Source organism: Erinaceus europaeus, chromosome 10 (genome assembly GCF_950295315.1).
Source record: "Erinaceus europaeus chromosome 10, mEriEur2.1, whole genome shotgun sequence".
NCBI lineage: Eukaryota > Metazoa > Chordata > Mammalia > Eulipotyphla > Erinaceidae > Erinaceus > Erinaceus europaeus.
In genome coordinates, this window is record NC_080171.1 from 29,418,944 (window position 1) to 29,437,715 (window position 18,772).

The following is an 18,772-nucleotide window of genomic DNA, read 5'->3' on the forward strand; positions in this document are numbered from 1 at the left end:
AAGGGATGTGTGAGGTCCTAGTTTCATTCATACCAAATAAAAATGCAAAATAAACAAAGAACAAGTATGTACTGTCAGATGGATTCAATCTAAGTTACTTTACAAGTCAATAAATTATAGAAAAAGAAAAGACATCAGGATTTTTGTCCTTTCTGATAGATTCAAGAGACTTTCCTCTCCACTCATTAAAAAACGGGCTGGTAGAATTCACTATGTAGAGCATAGCATCAAGAAACAGTGCTGAGGTGTCTCTTTCCTCCTTATTTCTCTCTCTCCCCTTCCCTTTCTGAGTTTCTCTGAAATTTAAAAAGCATTTTTTTGGTTCCATTTTACATCATACTATATAAATCTGTGCATTTTATTTAAAAATATTTATTTTACTAGAGAGAATCAGAGCATCACTTTGGCATATGCAATGCTGGAGTGAACTGAGGCCTCATGCCTCCAAGTTCAGTGCTCTAGTCACTGCATCACGTCCAGAGCTGCAACACAGATACATTTTAAAACATTTTCCATCCTGTGGCAGAGGAAACTATTCAGCAGGTAGAACACAGGGCTCTAGTCTAGCCTGAGACTCCTGGTGTGCTCTCAGGTGCCACATGTACCAACCAGAGTGGTCTGGTTTTATTCTGTCAAGTGAAAATATCTCATACAAAATAAAATGTAAAAAAAAAAATCTTGGGGCCAGGTGGTGATATACCTGGTTGAGCACACATGTTACAATGTGCAAGGGCCAGGGTTCAAGCCCCAGGGCCCCACCTGTAGGGGGAAAGCTTTGCAAGTGGTAAAGCAGTCCTGATGTCTCTCTGTCTCTCCCTATCATCCCCTTCCCTCTCCATTTCTGGCTGTCTTTAATAAATAAAGATAATAAAATTCTTAAGAAAAAAAGTTTAGGGGGCTGGGCTGTGGTAAACTTGATTGCGTGCATATGTTATAATGTGCAAGGACTCAGGTTAAAGCTCCCAGTCCCCACCTGCAGGGGAAAAGCTTCATGAATGATGAAGCAAGGCTACAAGTGTCTGTTTCTCTCACTCTCTATCCCCCCCTTCCCTCTGGATTTCTGACTGTCTCAATGCAATAAATAAAGATAATAATTTAAAAAAAATAAAAAGGTAAAAAAATCTTTAAAACTGCATTTCATATCTGGTTAAGTCACTGAACAAATTTAACAGTTCTTTTTTTAAATTTATTTTTATTATTGTATAGAGACAGAGAGAAATTGAGAGGAGGTGATAGAGAGGGAGAGAGACAGAGAGACACCTGCAGCCCTGCTTTACCACTCGTGAAGCTTTCCCCTGCAGGTGGGGACCAGGGTCTTGAACCTGGATCCTTGTGCACTGTAATGTGTGTGCTTAACCAAGTGCACCACTGCCTGGTCCCCATTCAACAAAGTTCTTAACATGTGCTCTATTGGTATAAGATTTAGTTTTATCTTTTTTAAAAAATTAATTTTTATTTATAAAAAGGAACCACTGACAAAAAACATAGGATAAGAAGGGTACAAGTCCTTAGCAGTTCTGTGTTTGACCAATTTATATTCAGATGTCACTTTATGATTCACACAAGTGAAGGTAAGCATGATTGTGTTAAGTCATAGACTGTACGGAGGTTTTCTTGGGAAATTTTGTTTTGGGATGTTCAGATCATCAGCTAGGTCAAAAGCCATTATAATTGAAATGAAAAATCTATAGGTTCCTAGGGGATGCCCATTTCTATATTCCAGCATCCTAGTGGCGGGCTCAGTTTTATCTTTTTAAAAAAATAATCTTTTAATGTCTCTTAAATCCTAATCACTATAAGCAGTGATTTATAAATGTCTCTTTTTTTTTTTTAAGGCTTCTTTCACTCTTTTTTTTTTTAATCTTTATTTTATTTACTATTGGATAGAGACAGGTAGAAATTGAGGGAAGGGGGAAAAAGAGAGGGAAAGAGACAAAGACACCTGCAGCCCTGCTTCACCACTCATGAAGCTTTCCCCCTGCAGGTGGGGACCAGGAGCTTGAACCCATGTCCTTGTGCACTGTGTGTACTTAACCAGGTGCACCACTGCAAGGAGGATATAAATGTCCTTTTAAGCCTCTTATACACAAACTATTCTAACTGTAAAATCTACCTCTTTGTTCTTAGACAGGGAGACTTGGCCTAACTTGAATTTCCTCTCCTTCTGGTACTTTATTTTCAGTACACATATTTTTGTTCTGGTCAGTCCCAAGGAGAAGATAATTAGATAAGTCACTGATGAAAACTTAGTTTATCATGGAAAGTAGGTACTAACTAGAAAGGGATAGAAAATAGTACGTATTCCATTTATTATTGTTATCATTATTATTTTACCAGAGTACTGCTCAGCTGTGTCTTAAGGTGGTGTGGGAAATTGATCCTGGGACTTTGCAGCCTGAAGCATGAGTCTCTTTGCATAACCATTATGCTATCTAACATACCCTACATATTCTATATTACATTCTTTCCCCCCCAAAGCTGGCCTATGATGATGCTAAGTATTGAACCTGGGACTTTTGATGCCTCAGACAGGGAAGTCTTTTTGCAGAAATATTATGCTATCCCCCCAGCCCACATTATTCATTTTTACACGAACTAGAAAATATGATTACAAAATAGTATTAACTTTTGAAAGCAATCAAGGTGTTTGGCAACTAGAAGCCACCAATTGTGGGGAAAAAAAGAACTGGATCCAGATATTGCCAAATGTCTCTAGGAGGGCCTAGGTGAGAAATATTGGTCTAGACAAAGACAAACAACACAATGCACAGTGGATAAGCTCAAAAAGTCACAGGAGCATCTAACCCATGAAAACAATTAGCAGATTTCCTAGATTAAAGAGTGCCTCGAAGATGGCTCACTTGGTACAGTACACACTTTACTGTGTGCAAGGGTTCAGGCTCCCATCCCTGGTTAATACATGGGGGAAAGCTCCCACAGGGGAAAGCTCCACAAGAAGTGGTTTGCTGCACCACCACCACCCCCACCATGTAGGTGTGTGTGTGTGTGTGTGTGTGTGTGTGTGTGTGTGTGTGTGTGTGTGTATTAAGTCTGCTAGGAGCAGAGAAATCTTGCAGATGCAAAGCCTCAGCAATAATCCTGGTGAGGGGAGAGTGGAGGAAGAGTAAGAGAAAAAAGAAGAGGGCAAGAAGTAAGAGCTAAATGATAAGCAGTTAGAAGAAAGAGCAAAATGTTAGTCAGGACAAAGTATTTAAGAAAGAACAGAGACTATGACACCTTAATTTTATTACTATGTTTTCCCCTTCTAAGGAAACCCTAACTTTGCACAACATAAGTTCTCCAAACCCAAGAAGTTAAAATAGATGCAAATAAAGAGACAAAATCCCTATGAATGAAAGTTAGTTGTTGATCTCTTATGATATTTTTCCCTTCTCCATACACATTTAAGTCCCCACTCCCTCATTTTTCTGGACATAGTCCTTGTATTGTGCTTCATAAATAGCTATGCTTTCTCAGCTGCTGCTGAGTTTCATGCATAAAAACTTTGTAACTGTCTATATAAAACTTTGTGTAACCATATATAGTTTTTTAAGAACATAATTTGATATAAATATGTGGCTAGTTAACATGTATCAGGCTTTTTTTTTTTTTTTAAAAACACAGGGGTCTTGTTCAACTTCAATACCATCGACTGCTCCTGGACCAACATTTCCATTTTTTAAATTTCATACACATGGGCAGGAAGGGGGAGGAGAGACATCACAGCACTGGCCTACTGTCTTTAGTCTCCTCCAGTGTCACGGTGCTCCATAGGTGGTAATGGGTTTGAGTGCAGGGCCTAGTAAATGGTAAGGTGCATATTCTACAGGCTACCCTTGGCTGGCTGGCTCTTTCTTTCTTTCTTTCTTTCTTTTTTGCTTCCAGGGTTATTGCTGGGGTTCGGTGCCTGCACTACGAATCCACTGCTCCTAGAATGTATTTTTTCCCCTTTTGTTTTATCGTTGTTGTTGTTGTTATTATTATTATTGTTGTCATTACTGTTGGATAGGACAGAGAGAAATTGAGTGAGGTGGGAAAGACGGGGAAAGATAAGTCACCTGTAGACCTTCACTGCTGGTGAAGCGACCCCCTGCAGGTGGGGAGCCAGGGGCCCGAACTGGGGGCTCGAACAGGGATCCTTACACCAGTCCTTGCACTTTGCACCATGTGCACACACCCAGGACCGGCCCCCCCATCACTTCATTTTAAGGGCAATCAAAAAAGCTACATATTATTTAAAGTCAACTGCAACTTTTTCAACAATAGTACACTTCACTCACTCACACTCACAAGAGCACTGCTAGCCTTGATGTTCATATGCAAGGAAATAGGCCTGATACTTTGGAGCATTAGGCATGAGATTCTTTTTTGCATAACCATTCCCCATGCACACTACTAATTTTATTAAAAGGCACACACAGAACTACAGGTGATTATACATAGAGAAGTAAGAAAGGAGGTAAGCGGTAACTACCAGATGGTCTCGCCCATTAGGAATAAGAAACATGAAGTTTCAGGGGGGAAAAAGTAGCAGGCAGGCAGTCTCTTAACACTGAAAACTATGGTGGCTATTTTACAGGGTGGGAGTAGGAATGTCAACAGAATATTTGTGACAAGTGCAGTATGGAACTATACCCCTTACCTTTACAGTCTTATATACCATAATTAAATCATTGTTAAAAAATAAATAATAGGGGAGTCAGGTTAAGCGCACATGGTACAAAGTGCACAGACCGGTTTAAGCCCCTGGCTCACCACCTGTAGGGGAGTCGCTTCACAGACGGTGAAGCAGGTCTGCAGGTGTCTATCTTTCTCTCCTCCTCTCTGTCTTCCCCATCTCTCTCCATTTCTCTCTGTCCTATCCAACAACGACAAAAAGAATACAAGAATAAAACAAGGGCAACAAAAGGGAATAAATAAATATTTAAAAAACAAATAACAGTAAAAAAGGGTTCATTTCATAAATAAAGCATCTGAGCATCCCTGTACTTTATATCTCATGGAAGAAGGTAAACAACTACAGTGTTATATTAAAACGATATATGACTCAAACATACTAACGTGCAATCAGGCCACAGTGCAATTAAACCAGAGGCCTGCCTAGTGGTATCCAGGTGGACCTATAATGGAGGTATTGATATCTTAGTTGAGTAAATGAAGGGGAGATTAAAAAAAAAAAAGTATGCTGGGGGTTGGGCAGTAGCACAGTGGGTTAAGTACACATGATGTGAAGGGATGGGAATAAGGATCCCGGTTGGAGCCCCCAACTCCCCACCTGTGGGGGGGAGGTTTGCTTCACAAGCAGTAAAGCAGGTTTGCAGGTGTTTATCTTTCTCGCCCCCTCTGTCTTCCCTTCCTCTCTCCATTTCTCTCTGTCCTATCCAACAACAGTGACAACAATAATAACCACAACAACGATAAAACAAGGGCAACAAAAGGGAAAAATCAGCCTCAAGGAGCAGTGGATCTGTGGTGCAGGCACGGAGCCCCAGTGATAACCCTGGAGGCAAATATATATATATTCAAAGCCCAAACAGTAAGAGATGGCCAAGTTCTATAGTCCTTTTGTTGTTCTAGAATCAATTTTAAAAGAAGGGAGAATGTGAACTCTCTAAATCTATAGTGTCAAACACTACAACATTCAGGTAGACTTAAAAGCAAATACTGTATATGCTGGATGGGAAAGATAAAAAGTATAAAATAATTACCTCCTTTTGTGGTGTCATTCTGGGCCTGGATACCATGATGCAATGAATTATGAATGGCAGAAAGAAGATCTGATGCTTGAATCATCAATTTTTGAGCTTCTGCAACAGCACTGGTCTAGCAAATAAATCACCAAAAACATTCTTACATATTCTTTCACTGAAAGATATACATTAAATCAGAAAATTCTGTAGACAACAATAAAATTAGTTGCTTGTAGTAATGACATTTTTATAAACTATTTACTTCTTTAAAAGACTTTTTTTGATATTTATTTCCTTTTGTTGCCCTTGTTGTTTTATTGTTGTAGTTATTCTTGTTGTTGATAACGTTGTTGGATAGGACAGAGAAATGGAGAGAGGAGGGGAAGACAGAGAGGGGGAGAGAAAGATAGACACCTGCAGACCTGCTTCACCACCTGTGAAGCAACTCCCCTGCAGGTGGGGGGCTGGGGGCTCGAACCGGGATCCTTACGCAGGTCCTTGCGCTTTGCGCCATGAATACTTAACCCACCGCGCTAGCACCCAACTCCCCCAAACTATTTACATAATAAAGGATGACCAGATCCTGTTGTAACAGAAATTATTTTTTATTCATCTATATCTTACAGGAAAAAAAATTTATTGGTTTAATAATGATTTTTTTCAATATTTTATTTATTTATTAATGAGAAAGACAGGAGAGAGAAAAAGAACCAGGCATCACTCTGGTACATGTGCTGCTGGGGATTGAACTCAGGACTTCACGCTTGAAAGTCCAATGCTTTATCCACTGCACCACTTTCCAGACCACTATTAATGATTCTCACACTTCAGGGAAAACAAGCAAACAAACACTGAAGTGGGAAACATTTGTACTGTATCATTTAGTATGGTAAAAAAGAAAATGCAGGAGAAACAAAATTATAAATTTTTTTACAGATCAACACTAAAGGCTGGAGCTGTCTCACAAATTAATTTCTAATTATCTTGAGTAATTATGTTGAGCAAATAGAAAAATATTCACCATGGTTTTTGGTTCTACACCAACTCAACAGTTATTTAACTAAATAAAATAATTCTCATCTTTACAGATTCCTTTTCAATCAACAAATTATGATAATTCATATGCCATTTCAGCTTTTATTATTTTATTCATTATTTAATCAACAACACATGTGGGTATATTATGGGGTAGAATATAAATCACTAACTTTTGGTGAAAACTATCAAGGTTATTATTGATGTAAACACACTAAATGTTGAGTTGTATATATGTATAATGAGAGCCATTTCCACAGAAAAATAATCAGAACTGCAACAAAGATTCTGTTAAAAAAGAAAGGAAAAAAAAAATCACTGAAAGAGATTAATTACAGTAAATGCTCTTACCTCTTTCTTAGTAAAGGCTATAAGCACTGTCAGTAAAACACGAGTAAATTTCACTCTGCTGAATACTGCTAAGCATTGTTGGTGCTACAAAATAAAAATGAGTGAGAAGTTAAAAGATGAAATGTCTATCAAAGAATTTACTTTAAAATGAAGAATTTTAAGTCCTAAATCTCAATGTTAGTACCTTACATTACAAACACCTTCACTTTCAGTTTAAATGCCTGAAAATGAGCTACAGAAAACAGAATAATACACCTGTTCTACTGAATTTTCTATCTTAACAGGATCAATATTTTCTTAAATCAAACACTATAGCACAGTCTCAGAAAATAATTTATTAGCAATCTTTTAGAAACTACTGAAAGAAAGGTGTTTTAAGCAGAGTTAGAGAATTCAGGATCTCAGTTATGGGGCTTTGACACCATACATGTTCTTGAGTCTTGTCAAGCTTTGATGTATTTGTAAAAAGCCATTTTTTTTCTTCCTACCTCACAGGAATACTGAAGAGCTTTGAAATCATATATTTGAAAGAGCTCTATTATCATTCTATTAAAACAAATACAAGGGGAATAAAAATCCCTTGCAAGGTCCAACTTTTAAAGAAATACCTTAAAAAGGGCTTCCATAAATTATAACGCAGTTCATAAAACTACAACATTAAGAGGTAGACTTCTCTGATATTATCTACCAGAAAATAAGTTCAATTACTTCTAGTTCAACTTCTGGATCTCTTTCTTCTCCTTGTCGACTTCGAGTACTCTAAAATTAAAAAAAAGGTGAATTAAATACAAACATGTAGAAACATTAGATTATAAATGTACAAGGTAAGGTGCTAAATTAATTTTTTAGTATCTGAAATCCTGCTTTTAAAAAAAGATTTATTTATTTTTGTAGTAAGAGAGAGACTGCTCTGGCCATATGTAGTGCCAGATATAGAATCTGGGACCTCAGGTTTGTAAAGCATGTGCTTTGCTTGCTGAGCTACATCCCAAGCTTGTTAAAATGTTTTTAAGAAAAGCATTTCAGGGCTAGAGAAATAGCATAATGTTTATGCAGAAAGACTTTCATGCCTAGGTGCCAAAGGTCCCAGGTTCAATCCCTAGCATCACCATAAACCACAGCTAAGCAGTGCTCTACCAGGAAAAAAAAAAAAGGCAGCAAAATGCATATCACATAGTAATTCTTTCTTTTAAAAGCATCAAATAATTGAAATTCTGGATGCTTTCAAAATTAACTGTTAGAAAACAGTAACTTCTATAAAAGCAGACTGTTTCATGAAAAATACTAATATGCTGTATATTAAACTATAAAACACTGTACAATAGTTGTATATTCCCTATTATTTTGAAAAAGTCAGGCCACTACATCTGGTAAAAGAGATTTATATTCTAGCCCTGAAGTTACCACTTGCTAGTAAGACAGACCTAAACAAATTTAAAAACTCCTCTCACCTATATTTCCCCCTTCTAAAAGTGGACCATTTTGTGCATTTAATTGCCTAACGCACTAAGTAATTGTAAACCTTAAATATTAGGTTGTCAGAAAAGTCATGACTTACTTTTTCCTGTTTTCCTATGCAAAATGCATCATGAATTTTCTGAAACCCAATAATAAATTGCCATGACAACCATGCTATTATTATACATGTATAGAAAATAGTACCCACCCCTTATGAGAACCAAATTATCAAGGTCATCTGGCTGAAGCATGCTGTTCACATAAGATTCACATGACTTGGGACCCCCTCACCTACGGAGCACTTCCTTGATATGGATACTATACTAATGAATATATAAAAGTGAGTTAGTCCTTAAACTCTGAGGAACTTAAAACTCTAGGATAAATTATCCCTAAAATAAAATAACATACCAAACTGCTAAAACACTGGCAAAATAAAAAGTTAAAGCTAAGGTTAAATGTCCAATACCTGAAAAAGCTATTAATTCACAGAAACTCCTCCAGTAAATTTCAAATTCATTAAAAGGAAACAAAAAAAGATGCCCAGCATGTATAAAGAAGTTGGTGGGCAGGGGGTAGATAGTGTAATGGTTATGCAAAGAGATTCTCATGCCTGAGGCTCAAGTCCCAGGTTCAATCCCCTGCACCACCATAAGCCAAACCCCAGACCTAGGCAGTGCTCTCTACTTTTGTGGTCTGGGAGGTGACACAGTAGATAAAGCACTGGACTCTCAACTCAAGCATGAGGTCCAGAGTTCAATCCCTGGCAGCACATGTACCAGAGTAATGTCTGGTTCTTTCTCCTTTCTCATTAATAAATAAAATATTTTCTTTTAAAAAAAGAAGTTAGTAGTTCTATGCACACCATCCATTTGAAATTTGTTAAAGTTAACTTGACATTTATAATAAAAATCCTATATAAAGAGGAAAAAAAATATATATATATACCTTTACTCTCCTTTGCATGTCATCCTCCACATCTTTTAGCATGCCTAGAAAGAGAAAACAAGTTTAAAAAAAAAAAGGGATTCAGCAGATAAACTTGTCAATTAGCTTTATAAATAGTCTTACCTGTAACACGAAGATCTGTCACACTGTTAGCCATCTTGAATCCGTAAGTCATTGACTGAAAATCTTCCTATACAAAAAGGAATGATGGGCCCTTAAATAGCAGCAAAATATTTCATTATATTTCTCTTACAAAATCACTATTTGCTAATAAAGAAAAAAAAATTATGGAACTTTGTCCTGCTTGTCATATACCTGGTTGGTATTTCCTTAAGGTATATCCATAGAACATATTTTATTAGTCTCCTTAATTTTAATTGTGTGGCCTGTGGCAACTTAAATGTACTTTCTTCTTTTTATTTCCTCCCAAATAGAAAAACAGAGACAGAGATAGAAAGACAATACAGCATCAAAGTTTACCACAGGGAGTCAGGCAGTAGCGCAGTGGGTTAGAGCACATGGCACAAAACACAAGGACCGGAATAAGGATCCCCGTTTGGAGCACCCAGCTCCCCACCTGCAGGGGTGTTGCTTCACAGGCGGTGAAGCAGGTCTGCAGGTGTCTATCTTTCTCTCCCCGTCTTCCTATCCTCTCTCGATTTCTCTCTGTCCTATCCAACAACGACATCATCATCAACAATAATAGTATAACAGTTATTTAAGGATTGATTTTTAAAAAATACTTATTTTCCCTTTTGTTGTCCTGTTTATTGTTGCTGTAGTTATTGTTGTTTGTTGTTGATGTCATTGTTAGATTTGACAGAGAGAAATGGAGAGAGGAGTGGCAGAGAGGGGGAGAGAAAGACAGACACATGCAGACCTGTTTCACCACCCGTGAAGCAACTCCCCTGCAGGTGGGGAACCGGGGGCTCGAACCTGGAGCCTTACGCTAGTCCTTGCGCTTCCTGCCACCTGCGCTCAACCCACTGCTCTACCGCCCAACTCCCTGACTGATTTTTATAGAGACAGAGAAATTGAGAGGTAAGGGTGAGACACAACTGCACCATAGCTCCACTGCTCATGAAGTTTCCCCTATATAACTGGGGGCCCTCCTACAAATGGGGACCAGGCAAAAAGAAAGACACCACAGCACATGCTCCTTGCACATGGTGACACTTGCGTTCTACTGGATGTGCCACCTCCCAGCCTCTAAGATAAACTTAACATGTGGACCTAAAGGAAAAAGGTCACTAGTATATTTGTGTGAGGAATAAATGCAAATTTGAAGGAGCGATAAAGAGCTTTTCAGACAAAGAACTAAAGAAATTCACTAACACTAAGGTGGCCCTACAGGAAGTGCTACAGGAACTTCTATAAAAGGAAAACGATCTTACTCATATGTGGTATACTAAGAAATAAAGGACAACTATGAAATACCACTTCACTCCTGAGAGAATGTCACGGGGTTTCAATTGTTATGTGGAAAATTGAGAAATGGGGGGCCAGGCAGTGGCGCACCTGGTTGAGGGCACACATTACAGTGTGCAAGGACCTGGGTTTGAGCCCCCCCACTTGCATGTGGGGTGGTGAAGCTCTCTATTTCCCCTTCCCTCTCCTTATCTTTCTTTCTATCCAATAAATAAATAAATAAATAAATAAATAGAAAAAAAAACACTAAAAAATGTACAAACTACTGTATTTTATTTTACTGTTGGCTGTTAACCATTAATTCCCCAAGAGAAACTAAAAGAAAGAGAGGAAAGTCAAATGAAAATAAACCCTTAGACTTAGGCTGAGGGAGAACTGAGGTTACCAAGTGACAGGAGTAGTAAAGAGGGAATATTGGAGGCTGAACTAGGGATCTCATGCCTGAGAGTTCAATGCTTTATTCACTGTGCCACCGACTGTGGCCTCAATGTAATGCTATTGAGAGTGGTATAGTTGTGAGGTGACTGAGTCAGGAGGACAGGTCCCCTTTAAGAATATAGTTTTCAAGATAGAGATTTCAAAGTGTGCTGCTCCATCCTCTACAGTGCAAAGGTAAACAATTCACAAAGAACTGCGTTCACCACCAGGGAAATTGTGCAGTGGTTCACACAACAGGCTTTATGTCTGAGGATCACAGGTGACAGGTTTAACCCCTGGCACTACCATAAATCAGAAAGGAGCAGTGTTCTTGAAGAAGAAAGAAGGAAGAAGGAATAAGGAAGTAGTAGTAGTAGCAGTAGTAGTAATAGAAGAAGAAATAGGCTGTAAGAAATTTCTGTTGTGCACAAGACACCATCCTATAGTACTGTTTTAACAATTCAAATGGACTAAAAGTAAATATAAAACGATAATCTTTAAGGTGGCGGTAGATAGCAAAATGGTTATGCAGACTCTCATGCCTGAGGCTCCATAGTCCCAGGTTCAATCCCTCCCCACCACTATAAGCCAGAGCTGAACAGTGTTCTAGTAAAAATAAATAAATAAATAAATATGATAATCTTTAAAAATGCTAGCCAACTCAACCAGTAATATTTGCTGAGTTCCTTCTTATGCTCCAGATTTTTATATGTGCTATCCTGTACACTGAGACTGTATGTACATAAAAATACATTGTATTTCTCTTCTCTAACTCAAACTGAATGTCTTAAAAGTCCCTTCAAATGAGTAAGATTTTTTTCTGTAATGATAACAAAATTAATTCAACTATGTAGCTACATAACTAGTCAGTATATAAAAAGCAACAGAGTATTTCATAAGCCATACATCCAAATATAGGCAACCACACTAGATATATAATTTTTTCAAGTACCATAATGTAAATTTAGAAAAGCTTTACACATTATACAGAGCTACTGCTGGAGCCCAAGATATTTATTATTTCAGTTGCTATTACTTCCCAATCAAAATTACCAGTACTTCAAAAGATATTTTGTAAAAAATGAGATGAGGGGCAGGGGTAGATAGCATAATGGTTATGCAAAGAGACTCTCTCATTCCTGAGGCTTCAAAGTCCCAGGTTCGATCCCCTGAAGCACCATAAGCCAGAGCTGAGCAGTGCTCTGGTAAAAAAAAAAAAGAGAAAAAATTTATGTATAAAACTTACAACACTTCCTCAGAGTGAGTTATACCTTAAAAATTCTCTTTTTAAAATTTTACTTTATAGGACAGAGAAGAATTACGAAAAGATGGGGAGATAGAAAGGGCAACAAAAATGGGGAAAAATGGCCTCTAGGAGCAGTGGACTCGTACTGCAGACACTGAGCCCCAGCAATAACCCTGGAGGTAAAAATAAATAAAATATATATTCTTTACTGGAGTCAGGTAATGGTGCACCTGGTTGAGTGCACTTTACAACGTACAAGAACCCAGGTTTGAGCCCCTAGTGCCCACCTGCAGGGGGATAATTCTGCGAGTGGTGAAGCAGGTATCTATTTCTCTATCAGTTCCTTCCCTTTCGATTTATGGCTGTCTATTCAAATAAATATAGTGAAAAAATTTTTTTTAAAGATTTCTTAAAAAGATATGTCTTTTATAACTTTGGTTTCCTGAGCTCCCCCTCTTATGGAAAGACAGTAAGAACAACACCTTTTTTTTATTTAATTCTTTTTATTTTTTAAAATTTTTACCAGAGCACTGCTCAGCTCTGGCTAATGGTGATATGGGAGACTGAACCTGAGACCTTGGAGCCTGAGGCAGTAAAGTCTGTTTGCATAAGCACTATGCTATCTCCCCCACCCAGAACAGCACTTCTGTGTAATACTTTGCATGAACAGGATAAGGCTGTCTCTATTTTTGTGTGTGAATCCCCTCACTATCCAAAATAAGTATCTCTGCACATAAAGAATATACAATGAAGGGCCAGGGGTAAACAGCATAATGGTTATGCAGAAACTTTCCTGCCTGAGACTCCAAAGTCCTCGTTCAACCCCTGCACTACCATAAGCCAGAGTTGAACAGTGTCTGGTTAAAAAAGACAATATACAATGAATGTTAGTGATATGAAAAACAAATTCCAAGATCAAAGAAACCTCTTGGAGAAAACTTGGACTGCCATAGCCAGTATCTCTCTAAAAAAAAAAAAAAAAAAAAACCAGAATCACTTTTTTAAAAAAAAATAATTAATTTACTTATTCATGAGAAAGATAGGAGAAGAGAAAGAATCAGCCATCATTCTGGTAAATGTGCTGCTGGGGATCAAACTCAGGACGTCATGCTTGAGAGTCTAGTGTCTTAGCCACTGTGCCACCTCCCAGACCACTTTCTTTTTTAAATTGCCACCAGGGTTATTACTGGGGCTCAGTGCCTACACAAAGAATCCACAGCTCCCTGAGGTCATTTCTTTTTCTATCATTGAAAAAGAGAGAAACTGAGAAGGGAGATACAGAGGGAGGGAGACATCTGAAGCTCTGCTCCACCACAGTTGTAAAACCTGCCCATGGTAAGGTGTACCCCCACCTAATGCCCAAAATGATTTCTGAAAAATCAGTTTTCACTATTTATGTTTGCAAAATTACATATATACCACAGTAGAGTGTGATGACCACAAGAAATTCTCATAATACAAAAATCTCACCTCTTCAAAAACAGCAGCTTTATTTACTTTTTCCCGTGCGATGTCACAGATTTTCAAGATTCCCAAAGCAAAAGCTTTCATGGCAGGATCTTCTATAAAGTCTGGATTATGAATATAAAGGCACGTAAATACCGTCTGTGCCAAAGAATGGCCTTCTAACCATGTTATCTATAAAGAAATGAGACAATATACATATTTAAGATGACAGAGTCTACAAAGACTAAATTGATAAAATTGACTAGAATGTCGCAGACTAAAATAAATTTAAGTACAGAATTTAAAGATGAGCAAAGGGAGAGACAGGAAAGACTAAAGTTGGGCTGGGGAGACCATATCATGATTATATCAGAGATCTGAAGTTTTGTGGTCCCAGGTTCAATCGCCCACACCACCATAAGCCAGAGCTAAGCAGTGCTCTAGTTTAAAACAAAAAAAGTTACAATTTACTTTCACTAAAGTCTTTCAAGAGTATATATCATATATGTGGGTTGCTCAGAAAAGTAGGTATGAGAACTAGTATTCTCATATATTTGTTTGTAATATGCCCGAAGAGGGTGTTAAATTGTTTTTAGATAGAGACAGAGAGAGAAGGAAAGAAACCAACCAGGCTTAGCATCAAAGCTTGCTTCAATGCTATGGGTGCTGGGTTTAAAACTGGGTTACACCTGGCAAACCACTGTGCTATCCAAGTGAGTTATTTTGCTGAATATCTAGAATTAAATCAATTTCACAATGTAATTAACAGAAAAAATAATAAATTAAGAGAATCCACAATTTTAGAATTAATCAGGTCGCTAGTCATCCATTCAACTTTTTTTTTTACTAACTTGTTTCAGAAACAAGTGTTATTATTTATTTATTATTTTATTTTTACCAGAGCACTGCTCAGCTCAGGCTTATGGCGGAGTGGGGGATTGAACCTGGGACTTGAAAGCCTCAGGCATGAAAGTCTCTTTGCATAACCATTATGCTATACCCCCACCCACAAGTGTTTTTTTGTTTTTTTTTAATCTTTATTTATTGGATAGAGATATCTAGAAATCAAGAGGGAAGGGGGCTCTCGATAGAGAAGGCAAGAGACTGAGAGACACCCGCAGCCCAGCTTTACCACTTGCAAAGCTTTCCCCATGCAGGTAGGGGCTGGGGGGCTTGAGCACTGGTCCTTGCACGTTGCCACATGTGCACTCAACCAGGTGCTTCACCGCCTGGCCCCTCTACTCTTTATTCCCAATCCTCACTCCTACAAACCCAATCAAGAACATATCTCACCTAGCTTACTGAGAAACTAAAAAGATTTTCCTACCTCCTGTTTATAACTCAATGCCTTCCACCAGAAAGGTCTTTCTAAGATACAAAAATAACGTTAGAGGGCTGGACAGTGGTGTACCTCAGGCCCTCACTCCCAACCTGCAGAAGCGAAGCTTTAAAGCAGTGAATCAGTCTGCAGGTGTCTTTCTCTCTCCCTATCTCCCCTTCACTACAGATCTGTTTTTACCCAATAAAGTATTAAAAAGAAAAGGGGGAGGGGTAGGTGGTAGCACACCAGGTTAAGCACACATAGTATGAAACTCAAGAACCTGTGCAAGGATCCTGGTTCAAGCCCCTGGCTCACCACCTACAGGGGGGTTGCTTCTCAAGTGATGAAGCAGGTCTGCAGGTCTTTAACTCCCCCCCTCTTATCTTCCTCTCCTCTCAATTTCTGTCATATCCAATAAAATGGGGGGGAAAAGCCTCTAGTATAGGCAATAACCCTGGGGGGGGGGACATTCATACACTGGTAACCAGTGAATATTTAGTAGATAAACAAAATATAATGTATTGAATTCAAAATAGATGGCTATAAAAGCAAAATGCAATACAAATGAAAATTTTCTCAAAAACAAGAGTCTAGAAATGAGAGCCTAACAAGCATACAGAAGATCTGCTTTCTGGGAGTTGGGAGGTAGTGTAGTGGGTTAAGCACAGGTGGCGCAAAGTGCAAGGACCAGTGTAAAGGTCCTGGTTCAAGCCCTTGACTCCCCACCTGCAGAGGAGTCACTTCACAATCAGTGAAGCAGGTCTGCAGGTGTCTATCTTTCTCTCCTCCTCTCTCCATTTCTCTGCCCTATCCAACAATGACGACATCAATAACAACAACAGTAATAACTACAACAATAAAACAACAAGGGCAACAAAAGGGAATAAATAAATATTTAAAAAAAAGAGAAAAAAGTTAAAAAAAAAAAAGATCTGCTTTCTGGGATAACTTGAGAATAAAAGGGGAACCCTGGACATATTATTATCTTGTTTGTCAAGAACAAGCTTTCTCACTCAGAAAATGAGAAAATCATTCCACATAAAAACATAAAAGGTGGGCGCCGGGCAATGGCACAGCAGGTTAAGTGCACATGGAACAAAGCACAAGGATCCTGGTTCAAGCCCCTGGCTTCCCATCTGCAGGGGTGTGGCTTCACAGGCGGTGAAGCAGGTCTGAAGATGTCTATCTTCCCCCCCCTCCCCGTCTTTCCCTCCTCTCTCCATTTCTCTGTCCTAACCAACAACAATGACAGCAATAACAATAATAATAACAACAGCAATGATAAACAAGGGCAGTAAAAAGGGAAAAAAAGTCTCCAGGAGTAGTGGATTCATAGTGCAGGCATCTAGCCGCAACAATAACCATGGAGGAAAAAGAAAAACAAAAAACATAAACTGTTATTACCTATAATACTTGTTCTGTTGACCATAGGTGTATCTTACTAGGTCAAGTGTTACATATAGTTCATGCTCAATGCTGGTATGTATATTTTTAAATGTAAATATTCATAGCTCTAAATTACCCAAGCATGTTATTTTAAATCTTACCAGACAGCAAAAACATGTATCCATTATTCCTATCAATTCAGGCAAGGAGAGGTCTTTAATTTTAATAGTGCCATCCTACGAAAGAGGGAAAATGACATATAAACAAAAAGATTTTTCTAAACTTCTGACCATGTACGGTTAACATTTTAAAATAGAAATTCTCAGCATGTTTCCAAGGTTCATGGCTGTTCGTAGCCATGGGATCTCCAACTGCATGCAAGAATAGCCTGGAGAGACTTTGACAGCACAGGTCAGCATAATACCTGTAGCTGCCACTCAACTTTCCTATATTTCACAACATGGGCTTTGATGCCTTTCTCTTGGATTTTCACCAGTTTCAGTTAAAATGAGTGTAAATTTTAACTTATTCAGCAGGTTTCTTAGCAGTGTCGATACTGAAGATTGTGACAGAGACCAGTTGCTGGAGTTTTGCTTTATAGTAAGACCTGTTGCCAGTAAAGCGATCTTCATCTGCTCCTAGGATGTACTCTGCAGTACAGAGGAAGAGAATCAAAAGGAACCAAGCTGAGACAAGGACAAGTGGCAGGGGTTACAATGGCCACAGTCTTAAGGTTTGAAGATTGATCCCCAGCATCCCATCTTTCTCTGGTGTTGATAAAGATAAAATTTAAAAATAAAATAAAATAAAATAAAATAGAAATTCTAAGAAAATTATCTTAGCACCTACTAACATGTTAAATTAATTCTGTATTCCTAAAAATAACATCTTATACAGGTTTTCAATAAGAAAAATCAAAACCTCTCTAGTTTGAAAACATAAAAGATCTTTATAAAGAGTCAAACCACTGTACATAGTACAAAGCTCAAGGACCCTTACAAAGATCCCAGTTTGAGTCCCTGGCTTACCACCTGCAGGAGGGTGGCTTCACAAGTGGTGAAGCAGGTCTTCAGGTGTCTGTCTTCCTCTCCCCTTCTCTGTCTTCTCTTCCTCTCTCAATTTCTCTGTCATATTTAAGAAAATGAAAAAAAAAAAAAAAGAAAAAGAACTGGCCACTGGGAGCAGTGGATTTGTAGTGCCAGCACCAAGCCTCAGTGATAACCCCAGAGAAAAAATAATGAGTCAAACCACCAATATTTTATCTTATCTAATCTTTATTTATTTGATAGAGACAGCCAGAAGTCAAGATAGAAGGGGAGATAGAAAAGGAGAGAGATGAGAGTAGGGCAGTAGTGCAGAAGTTTAAGCACACGTGGCGCAAAGCGCAAGGACCAGCATAAGGATCCCGGTTTGAGCCCCCAGCTTCCCACTTGCAGGGGAGTCACTTCACAGGCGGTGAAGCAGGTCTGCAGGTGTCTATCTTTCTCCTTTTTGTCTTCCCCATCTCTCTCCATCCTATCCAACAACATCAACAACAACAATAACACAACAAAGGCAATGAAATAAATAAATATTTATAAAAAAATAAAGGGAGAGAGACACCTGGAGCACTGCTTCACCACTTGCAAAGCTTTCCCCCTTGTAGGTGGGGACTAGGGGCTTGGACCCAAGTCCTCATGTATTACAACATGCCACCAGCTGGTTCCCTACCAGATATTTTAAAACCACAGTTCAAATTAGCTTTCAATGTTTTAAAAAATATTTTCTTTGTTGAATAGAGAAATCAATAGGGGTGGTCCGGGAGATGGTACAGTGGATAAACATTGAATTCTCAAGCATGAGATCCGGAGTTCAATCCCTGGCAGCACATGTACAAGGGTGATGTCTGGTTCTTTCTCTCTCCTCTTGTCTTCCTCATGAATAAATAAATTAATTAATCAATTATTTTTTTAAAAGAATTTATTTATTCATGAGAAAGATAGGAGGAGAGAAAGAACCAGCCATCACTCTGGTACATGTGCTGCCAGAGATCGACTCAGGACCTCA

At 38.4% G+C, this 18,772-nt stretch overlaps 1 protein-coding gene and 1 non-coding gene across 3 annotated transcripts in view; one reads left to right on the forward strand and one right to left on the reverse strand.

Annotated features, from left to right (window-relative positions):
- Positions 1–18,772, reverse strand: part of NAA35 (N-alpha-acetyltransferase 35, NatC auxiliary subunit) — a 58,521-nt gene that overhangs the window by 26,811 nt on the left and 12,938 nt on the right. For both annotated transcript variants that reach the window (XM_060199484.1, XM_060199485.1), the window contains 7 exons: positions 16,888–16,962; positions 14,044–14,211; positions 9,606–9,672; positions 9,483–9,526; positions 7,785–7,835; positions 7,077–7,160; positions 5,709–5,823 (listed from right to left, as the gene is read on the reverse strand). In XM_060199484.1, coding sequence (XP_060055467.1) covers positions 5,709–5,823; positions 7,077–7,160; positions 7,785–7,835; positions 9,483–9,526; positions 9,606–9,672; positions 14,044–14,211; positions 16,888–16,962 — 604 coding nt within the window. The remainder of the gene's footprint in view (positions 1–5,708; positions 5,824–7,076; positions 7,161–7,784; positions 7,836–9,482; positions 9,527–9,605; positions 9,673–14,043; positions 14,212–16,887; positions 16,963–18,772) is intronic.
- On the forward strand, positions 17,050–17,180 carry LOC132541115 (small nucleolar RNA SNORA44). Its single transcript, XR_009552289.1, has one exon. It is a non-coding gene; the product is annotated as a small nucleolar RNA SNORA44 (small nucleolar RNA).